The 11,266-nt window shown below is 34.0% G+C and overlaps 1 protein-coding gene across 2 annotated transcripts in view; it reads left to right on the forward strand.

Annotated features, from left to right (window-relative positions):
- LOC150083780 (heterogeneous nuclear ribonucleoprotein H2-like) overlaps positions 1–9,898 on the forward strand; it is a 166,577-nt gene extending 156,679 nt beyond the window's left edge. For both annotated transcript variants that reach the window (XM_090377485.1, XM_090377486.1), the window contains 2 exons: positions 8–229; positions 9,654–9,898. In XM_090377485.1, the coding sequence (XP_090233611.1) occupies positions 8–229; positions 9,654–9,814 (383 nt within the window). In that variant the 3' untranslated portion in view covers positions 9,815–9,898. The remainder of the gene's footprint in view (positions 1–7; positions 230–9,653) is intronic.
- Positions 9,899–11,266: the final 1,368 nt, after the last annotated feature.

Genomic DNA, 11,266 nt, shown 5'->3' on the forward strand with positions numbered 1-11,266 from the left:
TCTTCAGAACACAGGTACATAGAACTCTTCTTAAACTCTACACCAAGCCCAATGGGTGGTGGACATGGAGGATTTGGTGGTAGTCCTATTGGCTCAGGCAGTGGGCATGGAAGTGGAATGGGATTTGGAGGAGGAATGGGGAATCACATGAGCGGAGGTGGCCGCTTTGGAGGTGAGATGTTTGAACTTTATTCACGATACGAAGAAAAGCCTACCAGTTTTCTTAAAGGTAATAAAAGATTCCAAATAATATCTCAAACTTTTTTTTTTTTTTTTTTTTAATTTGAAATAATCAGATAAGCAGCAGATATTTGGTTTGCCAGTAATATGGTTAAATAGTCCACACTATCCTTACGTTAACAGTTGTTTAAAAAAAGCAATAAAAAGTACACACTAATAGTTGAGTAGAAATTAAATTTACTGTTGTAGAAATTTGGTGCAGGCTTTTACTGCTGATGATACAGAATCTCAGAATAATGTGATACCTGGAAATAAACAATATTGCAGTATGTTAACAAAATAGTAGCAGATTAGAAAGTGTTAAAGAAGGCACCATAAATATCATTAGCAGTGAGTATGGGTCAGAAGTTGGAGCTTACCAGATTTCAGATTTGCAGGATGCCATATTATTAGTTAGCATTGTGCAACTGAATGAATATTTGATTATGCATTTACTGAAAAGATAATTAGTAAGCCTTTTCCAAGAATACAACAACTCCAATGGTATCTCTATCTTTATGGTGAGTAGAAATGATTATCAAAAAAGGCTTCATTGTTAGCATTGATCCAGGGGTTTTTTTTTTTTTTTTTTTTTTTGTTTAAGGACTTCCAGACCTGCTAGAAAATTACCTTCATCCAAATCTGTTACACTCAGTGATTACAGTGCTCACTGTTATAGAATAAAGCAGCCATCTAACATGACCAAAAACAATTTTATTTCCTCATTGTTCATTCCCCTTATTTCTTAAACTGCTTACAGCTCAATTACTGTTTTAAGTCTGTTTTAACCATGGGTTAAAATAAACTTACACACTTTTATTAGTAGAATTTTGTTGTTTGGATAATTGTTACTAATAAACTGTTTAACTGGCTTCCTACTTTCTCTCAGCTATTTTGCTGTTTATTTATATTTCTAATATTCAGTCTTATATATTCCTTTTGTCTTCCAACTTTAATAACTTGTTGTCTTTCGTTGTAATTAATTTTCCTGCCAAGTGGTCTACAACCTTTGTGCATTTCTTGATTCTACAGTTAACCATGCTTTTAATTTCCTTGTGATTTCTTAAAATGCAGTAAAAGATTGATAATCCTGCATCCAATTATCAGAAAAATTCAGTGAAGCAGTATCTGATTGGATAGCAGCATGTACTAGAGATTTTACCACATAGTAATTAAAATTCTTACTGCTTTTAATTTTGCTATAACACCGCATGCATGTTTCAGTCCAGTAATTAATTTCTGATGGAGTGTGATAAGGTTGTTATAAGAGTTATGTAGGATTGTCTGGTACTATTCCTGTGGAAATGATGTGGAACTAAGAAGCACTTCTTGAATCCATGGTTGTGTGAAGCATTCGGCCAACCAAATGAAATTTGATACAGAACCTTTAACCATTTCTGTTTGGTGTGGGGAAGGAGTTAAATATTAAAAGTTTACTATCACAAATTAAAATATTGCATTTGCAATAGTATATCCTATATCTTATGGAGTTGTTCGTATCTTCTTCATAACAGTTAACTTTATCATTTATCTCTCTCTCTCTCTCTCTCTCTCTCTCTCTCTCTCTCTCTCTCTCTCTCTCTCTCTCTCTCTCTCTCTCTCTCTCTCTTCTCTCTCGCTCGCTCGCAAGGAAGGCCTATGCTGTCCTCTCGATGATTTATCGAAAAATAGCTAGTAGAAATAAGGACATCATAATCCCATTATATAAAGCTATTCTTTAACCGCACCTAAAGAAAAACATTGTGTTTGAGGTCCAAAGACAAGTGACTTGCCTGGTGAGATCGGCAAAAGGGCATCCATATATGAGGAAAGACTTTGAATATGGGGGTTGCTGAACTTGGAAACTAGGCACAGTCGAGGCGTTTAAGGCTCTGAGAGGCATATGTAAAATGAATGAGGACAAAATTTTCACGGTTATAAATGATTCTGGAATCCAGCATAATTTTAAGTAATGGGGGAGATGTTTAGACTGAATTGCAGGAGGTTTAATTTTAGCTAGGGAGTTATAAATTACTGGAATAAGTTAACTACATGTATAATCGGAGCTACAGTTTGGGAAAATTCAAAGGTCAGCTGAATAATTACCTAAGGGAGGAGGGAAATGCATAGGTTGTCTATTTCCTTTTCTCTTATTATTTCTTTTTTTCAAATTTTATTCTTATTTTATTTTATTTATTTATTATTACCTTTCTATACATTAAAATAATTTTCCTCCTAGTGATATTTATTCAGCCAATGGGAGAAGAGAGATGCATATTACATGGAAATACTTAACAAATACAAAAGTACGTAACAGAAGCTTGTTTTAATGTGGTAAAACAGGCTTCTATTTAAGTGTGGTCATGCGCTATGTTTATCTAACATGACCACGTGGTACCATTCTTGATTTCCATATGTAACTTATTTATTTAAATAACCAACTCTAATAGAAAAACTATGATCGTAGTGTGAAAGACACCCGCCAAAAATAAGTAACAATAGTCTTCTGTATTAGTGGGGCATTATTTGTGCTAGTTAGTGCAATACTTGGTAACTATTTGTGAAGAATCATGCCTTTCACACTACGACCATAGTTTTTCTTTAAGAGTTGTCTATGGTGTATCTACACCGATATTATATAGATATAGTAATGTATTTATGTATTCTCATAGTTGACCAAGAGACACACAGTGTTGAAAGCTTTTGTAAGTATTTTATTTTATCAAAGAAGCCAGCGCAGTGAGCAGGGGAGAAGCCCCTAGTTATTATAATTTTATTTTTATTTTTTATTTTGGCTGGTGCAGCATAAGTCATAGGCTTCCTTGCACCATGTGGCCATTGCTAATACTAATACAAATTGTGTTTGTGATGAGGAGTTTTCTTGATTAACTAAATAAGAGATTTTATTGGCACTCAAGTATGCTCAAAGCTTTCACAAATAATAAGTAATGCTGTTAGGCTTTTTTATTACTTACTTAAGGATGTCATAAAACATTAATTGTACAATAAAATATAAATTTGGAGTTTAATACCCCAAAATTTTGATAATAAAAATGTTTTCCTAACTAGGACATTTTTTAGTCCACATTTTGGAGATAGACAATTTTAGTTCTCCAGCCATAAAAGGTGCAGGTGTTCTGTCAGAGAGTATGCTTTATTATTTTCACAGTAAGATGATCAGTAATTGCATTGATAAATTATAATGGGGTTTAATGAGGTCAAATGACATTGGGGTTTAATATCCGAAAATTTGATAATAAAATATTTTCCAGATCTAATCTAGAACATTTTTGAGATAGCCAATTTTAGTTCTGTCCATAAAAGGTGCAGGTTTTCTATCAGAGAGTATGCTTTATTACTTCCACAGATCAGTTGAATGATCATTCACAAGAATAAGATGATCAATAAGTGCATTGATAAATTACAACCATTCCAAAGTTTCTGTGTTGTCCTTTATATACAGACTCAGTGTAGTAGATCTTATTGTGGGAATTCTTATACAAAAGACAACAAGGTTTAGAATTTCCACATGACTGAACTAATTTTTGCCATAATTTACATATGTGAGTCGTAATAGTTTTTATATGTCATGAAAATTTCTTCAGGTTTCTCTAAGGCAAACTACCTCTGGTTGAAGTAGTTCATCTTAAAGTTTGCTTCCAGCATCTCTGCATTGAAAGACTTCCATGTTTGATGCACTCACCTAAGGAGGGCATTCAATTGATAGTTCCAAAAAGGAATATTCTTAGTTAATGGAAGTCCAAAATAAAGCATTCTGAATAGCAACAGAAAGAACAGCCCTGACAAAGAGCCGAGAAGAAATTTTGTACTATGAAAAGTTGTGTTGAATTGAATGAAGGTGAAGAACTTGGACGAAGAAAAGGTAAATATTTGGTATTTGCCAGTATTATGGAAGAGACCGGAAAGGTAGTAATCCTGTGTCACTTGCTTTTTCAGATAAACCAGAATCCAAATCAGTGCTTGATTCACTTATACAACAGTAGGTAAAATCATGAGCTAAGATGAAATCCTCTAAAAGCTGTTCCCAAGAATCAACACAACCACTAAACCATTCATAAGAGATTTTTAATTGGCATTAGTGACTATAATTAAACTTGGGAGAACTGTAACACGTGCCTTATCCCAGTATTGAAGTGAACTACTAAGCTAGGATGGAAGTAGAGCAATGGAGAGAATTCAAGCAGAATGATAAGACAGTGCAGAGGCCAGAACATTGCATAACCTTTGAATCGTGGTTGTCATAATTTTTGTTTAAAATAATCCTTCAGTTTAAGTAATATTCTCATATTTCATATGGCTTAGTTGTTATATTGTGTAATATAGCAGGGTTTCTCAAACATTTTCAAGCACGGACCGGTGTTCACAGTCTCCCCCCCCCCCCCACACACACACACAGACCACCTATTATTATAAATTAATGTATGTTCAATAATTATACTTGTAGGTTCACGAAATAATGACACTACCATTAGGACATTTAACATACCAGTAATAACAAATAGTTATTCATTAACATCAGTAAATATAACAAAAGATAGGTAATTCATTTCTTTGTTTATTATCAAAAATTGATATATTTTAGGAAATGAAATAAGGACATTTTCTTATAGTTTTATGTAGGTATATTTCAAATAATTTGTTCGCAGACCGGTATTTTCTTTTGGCGGACCAGTACTAGGCTGCAGTCCACACTTTGGGACACCCTGCATTATTTTTGAATGCAGATTGCGTCAGTAGAATTTTCCTGATTTGCGAACATTAATTTTCGTATCTTAATTTAGATATTAAATTTTAGTTTTAGTATTAGCAATAGCCACATGGTGCAAGGAAGCCTATGACTTATGCATCACCAGCCAAAAAAATTTAATAAAATAAAAAATAGAATAAAATAACAAAAAATAAATGAAGAATAAAAATAAAATAATAGTCAGAAAATTTTTAAAATATAATAACTGATAATAGAAAACCTGTGTGTTTCTCTCCTCCTGTAGGTTGACCTTTGATTTTCCCCAAACTGTCAGCATCAACCACCCATGTAGGTAACTTATTCCGGTAATTTGTAACTCGCTGTCTAAAATAAAACTTCCTGCAATCAAGTCTGAACATCTCCCCCCCCCCCTCGTAACTTGAAATTATGGCCCCTAGTTCTAGAATCATAACCTTGAAATTTTATCCACATTCATTTTATTTAGACTCTGAAAAAACTCTGAGCCTTAAACACCTCAATCCAGTCTCCTCTGAAGTCTCATAGTTTCCGAAGTCTTACCTCTTGTGGATGCTCTTTCGCCAATCTCACCATGCGAGTTACCCGTCTTTGGACCCTTCATTCCCTAGGTTCCGTATGCTCACATTGTTGATCAATTTGGTTTCATGCCCTGTATTGCATTGTCATCTGTCAGTTGATGCCAAGAATCTGACACGTAAGCCATTGTCTTTTGTATAGCCGTCTTGTACTCCAAATGTGGGTTTTATTTCTTATTCCAACATGTTCTTCTATAACAGTCTGTTACGTGAGGTTGAGTTAACTGTTTTGGTAAGCTGTTTTTTTCTTCTTCTTCTTTTTTTTTTTTTTTTTTTTTTTTTTTTTCCTCGCAAATAAAAGTGAATTTAAAGAAAAGGTTAGATTTCAGCTTTTTTTATATGTATAGTCGATTCCGGTTATTTGGGACACATCGGGACTAGTGCGTTTTGGCCCGATTAAGTGGCTGCTCCAATTATCCGAAGTTTCACATAAATAGTTAAAAATACAATGTAAACCCCCCACCTTTTACAATTAATTCAATCAAATCACGTTACGACAAAATCGCCATAGCAAAGTGCCCTTCACTATACGATGTGCAGTAAGCGCTGGTCATTAAACAGCGATTCTAATTAGCAAAAATAGGAGGAATATTATCCACATGCTATAAAAGTAGATATATTAAGCAAAAATTTACCCTTTATTACCTTACCAATTAAAAAATTAAATGATACGTGATAATCGGAATAATTAATATACTGTAATATGTACATACTAACTAAACTAGTTGACATTTCTGTTCACTGACATTTGCGGGTGGGGGTTAAAATTTAAAACAGTAAAAAAATAAGCAATCAATAACAAAAAACACGGCACACACAAATTGCAAGTAACACGTAACGAGTTACAAAGCTTTAAAAATAGGAATAAAGAAAAGATTCTGAAAATTATTTTTTTATATGATTGAAGATTGCATGGAAGTGTAAACACATTTTACCATAATAACCCACAGAATTCCAGCTGTCAGTATTATCGCAAATTTAATAAGATCAAATTTACTATCCGTTTATGATAGATTTCACTAACAGAAAAGCCCAATAAACAGGTGACTGTTAATTGTTTCTATTGTTTTATGGTTGTGACCTCCAGAAATCCGACCGAATAGGTGGTACAGTCAGACACAATTGTAGGGTAATCTCCAGCGATGCGGTCTCCTGCCCCGATTAAACAGCATGCTGTCCCAATTAAGCAAAGTAAACCCTGGCTATTTTCTCGATTGGGTTCTGGTTTTCAAGATTTGTCCCAAATGAACTGCTGCCCCGATTAACTGGTAGCCCAAATAACCGGAATCCAGTGTGTGTGTGTATAGTAAACCCCCCCTATTAGCGGGGGTTACGTTTCTGAGAAATGTTGCGAATACTGAGTTATGGCTCCCATAGTAATAAAGGGGTTCCATTCCAAAGTATGAAATATATAAGAAAAACTAGTCTAAAATTTTGTCTATGTATGTACCTTCATAACATGACTATACATAGACAGTACATAGTGAAATGCAAGCATATGGCATTGAAATGAAAATAAGAAACAATTTAATATTAAATGTAATATTTATTAGAAATTTCAAACTAGCGCCTTTGCTAGCTAAAAAACTTATCCCGCCAATGAATAAGTTTAGCGAATCACCAGTTTCGCTAAACTGGGTCAAAAATTCTTACCCGGGAAATTTTTTAGTGGCCTCATACTAGAGTTTATTGCAAAAATCACACTGGCCTCCGCCCCACCAGGGTTTCCCCCGGTAAGGCCAGTCCTCCTTTGTCGATAGAGAAAAAATATGAAATTGTGAAACACTTTGAGCGAAATGAAAGACCATGTGATATTGCACATGCTACAGGCCTAAATGAGGCAACACAGAGAATGAGAAAGAATGCACATAAAATAAAAACAACTTTTATAGCAGGAACAACTCAAAAGTGTAATTAAAATCCATTAGATCAATACACAAGGAATTGGAAAAGATGGAATGGCTATCATCTGTTTGGATAGAAGATCAAACAAAGAACAAGTTTGCTTACAATAGAAGCAAAAGCATTAGCAATATTTTATTACATAATAATTGTAATAAAATAAGTATTTTATTACAACTATTAACCCTATTTTTCCCATAGGGCCTCTTGTTTATATTACACGAGGGTTTCTAGGAACACAAGTATCGTGCTATACAAGAACTGACTGTATCTATATATATATATATATATATATATATTTATTTATTTCCCCTCCCCCCTCCCAGACTAGGTTCCAGTACTTCTAGGTGTTATCAAATGCATAAAGAAACAGATGATGCAGTAGATTTTTAGCAGCATCATTTCTGCTGATTTTAGGGTGAAATGTGCTAGCTGCTATTATGAGAGGAGAAAAAAATTGATGTACAGTTGTACTTTATTGAAGAAGTGGCAAGTGCAGAAGAAAGTTTGAAATATAACAAATTATCCAAGCCAAAACTTGCCATTTTAAAAATTTGTGATGGTAGTTCTGAATGTAGGAGAACGTTCATTGAAGTGAGGAAAAACAAAAACTGAGTTCAGATCTCTTTCTGGACAAGCCACGTCTAATGAGTATTGCCATTTTTAAGAACAAAATTTTTACTCAGTATTTTTGAAGAGGGTAAAGTCTGCAACAGTGTCCTTCTGGTAGTAATCATATAACAGACAATCCACAGGCAGAAACAGCCTAGGTAAGCTGTTTGAACGTACTGCACTGGTGAACAATCCTGTGATTGTCTTTTAATATAAAAGTATGTTGTCAGAGTAATTTAATTTCTAGTGCAGTATTTGTTTGGGGGAACAGTTTTTCTTAAAATTTCTTATTTTCTTTGGTTACCCAATCTCTTGCTTTTGAAAATTAGACAATTGTCTGATGCATTCTCTTACCACTTTCTTTTAAATAACTATGTGAAATCTACCCTAGCTACCTTACTTGCCCTAAAAGCTTTCAAGTAAACAATGTTGCAGATTACATACAAATTTTGCATTGCTTCAGTTTGTTAACAGAGAAGCTCTACACTGTAAAGAGTGATGGCACACTTCTGCCAGCTATGCAGCTGGGTTGTCAGTGGCTTGCCAACAATGTTTACTTGATGGGAAAATCTGATTTGCTCCTTCTTTGCATTTCCATGCATGTGAAACTTCCTTTTCCACTTTTCATCTTTTTTATCCAGCTCAGGTCACTGAAGTTAATTAATGAAGTATTATTAGATTCAGGGGTGACTCCTTAGGTCCTTCCAGTCTTTTAGCTGATCCAAAGAATGAAGTGGTTCACTCCAGGCTACTCAGTCTAAGATCAGTAGCAAGGAAAATCAAAAATCGTGGAGGCAGTCATCTTTGTGGATGCAGTTCTGACTCTTCCAGAGTTTCTATTTTAACTTGCAGCAGGTCATTAATTTGTACACACTTTGGTATCTTTGTTCCCATGTGACTGATTACTTTGGTTTTTCTCTCTTTTGAAACCAACAGTAGAGTCCTCCATTAAAGCTAAATCCTTTTGTCTAAATCTAAATCATAGGTCCATATAACATGGAACTTTTTTGATAGTGTCACTCAAGTTTAATGTGGGAAGTAACTAACATTGTTTAATTTGGCCAGAGTCCACCTAAGAACTCATTGAGTGCAGTAAGTTATACCCCTTCAAAAACTGCATGAGAATAGTTGCTTCCTTCCCATACTAATGGGAAGGAACCAGCAGTAGCCATGTTTCTTCTCAAATAATACTGCTTGAAGGTGAAAATGACTCCCTTGAATGCTTTATTCGTTTTTAAATCACTTTCAGTGAAATCTTTGAAATGGTTTTGGAAGCCTGTTCTGTTGATTTCACCATGATACACTAAAGTGGCTGCAGCCTGCAATTTTAATACTAATACAATAAGCTATAAATAGCTGGTAATGCAAGCTAGTATTTTGCCAAGAATAAAATTAGTAAACAGATATATTAATCCCAAACTTTAATTTATCTTTATATTGTGTGTGTTCTTTTTAAATCTGAATCATTCTACACAATTTACCCCCCCCCCCCATCCAGTGTTTACTGCAAAGGAGTGAACCATTATTCATAATATAGTTATAGCTACTGATTTATTGAGATTGCTATTTATGAAATGGAATAAAGTAACTGACTTTATACCTGTAATTTTTATTTTCAGGTGGAGGAATGGGTGGAGGAGGAGGAAGTGGCTATTATTCACCTGGTGGAATGGGTGGAGGATACAGCAATCACCATATGGGTGGAGGTGGAGGAGGAGGTGGTGGAGGCGGAGGTGGAATGGGTGGGATGATGGGTGGAACAAATTACACAGCATTCTAGGCTGAAATTTTTGGCCTGGTACATTTTAATTTCTATTTTCTACTCCACTTCAGATAATAACATTCCCATAGTGCCATTTTGTTATCATCAGAACACTTCATTTTTATGTTTTTTAAGGAATTGTGTTATTAAATTTGTAGGATAATATCATGTAGTGACTTGAAAAGACTCATCACATGTGAATAAACTACAATGGACAAAATATGCTTAAAAGGTTTTTTTTTTTTTTTTTAATTTATTATTTTGTTGTTGTTTTTACTGTAATACATAAACCTGTGTATGAGATTTCAAAATATTTCTTTGAAACATTTAGGGTGCCTCTTTTATACCTATAAAAGAGGCATGACAGATAAAATTGATTTTAAGAACATACCATCTGCAATGAATAAATGACCCGGTCTTAAAAAAAGGGTGTTTTGGGGGTTTAACAGTTTCACTGTTGTTGTATTGGGCAGCATACCTGCAATGTTGATGCATTTACAGAATATAGGCATTATAGAGCAATGATACTGCCATATATGTATCATTAGATTAGTAGCATGGATGGGCTGTAAATAAAAGCATTTCCTATTTGCACCTGTGTGTAAATATGTATTAACATCTACATTTATCTTCTCATTAAACTTATAATGTTAAAATTTAAATTTATCCCTGCATGTTAATGTCTGTTGCTTAACTACTCTTATCATCATTGTATTATCAGCAAGCATTGACCTTAAATGTTAAATACCTACATCAGTATCATTAATAAATAGAAAGTTGGACTGAAAAGTACTGCCTTATATTCCATAACTTTTGATAGATTTTAAATATTTCAAAAAGAATAATCTATTTGTAAAGTTGTCCTTAATTTAACTAAGGACGAACAGACCTTATGCTGTTCTAGTAAAATTCTTTTGGCTTTAATACCTGCTTTAACTTCTTCGTCAGAATCATATGTGTTACCTCAGAAATGTTAAGTTTTCAGATTAAATCTAGGATATAGGGAGGAGATAGAACAAGTTCAAGTTCCAGTGATTGAAATTGTCAGTTTTATGTGGCAGCAGTGAGATTGCACATTCTTATGAAACACTGCTGTATTGCCAGGCCTTTGGTCCCCCCAAGTGTGACTTGTAAATGAGCAAACACAGGTGTAATTGTGCATGGACTAATTTATAACTATATACTGGTGCTTACCACTTAATTCAAGAGTGACCACAAAACTTGTATTATAATGCACGCATCATTGAAGAATAGAATTAAATGTGTGCAAGTGGTTTCATACACATCTCCATTTTACTCTTCAATGATACATGTGTTATAATAGGAGTTTTCTGGGCTTTTGTTTCTTTAGGATCCCTCAGCAAAAGAAAAGTTACATGCAAATATTAAAAAAAAAAAAAAAAAAAAAAACCTTGTTTTGGCTGCTATCTCTTTATAATCGTTAATAATGTAACCAAAGCCAATGGTTAA

This window comes from Mastigoproctus giganteus, chromosome 7 (genome assembly GCF_048544385.1).
Source record: "Mastigoproctus giganteus isolate SK-2022 chromosome 7, ASM4854438v1, whole genome shotgun sequence".
Taxonomy (NCBI): domain Eukaryota; kingdom Metazoa; phylum Arthropoda; class Arachnida; order Uropygi; family Thelyphonidae; genus Mastigoproctus; species Mastigoproctus giganteus.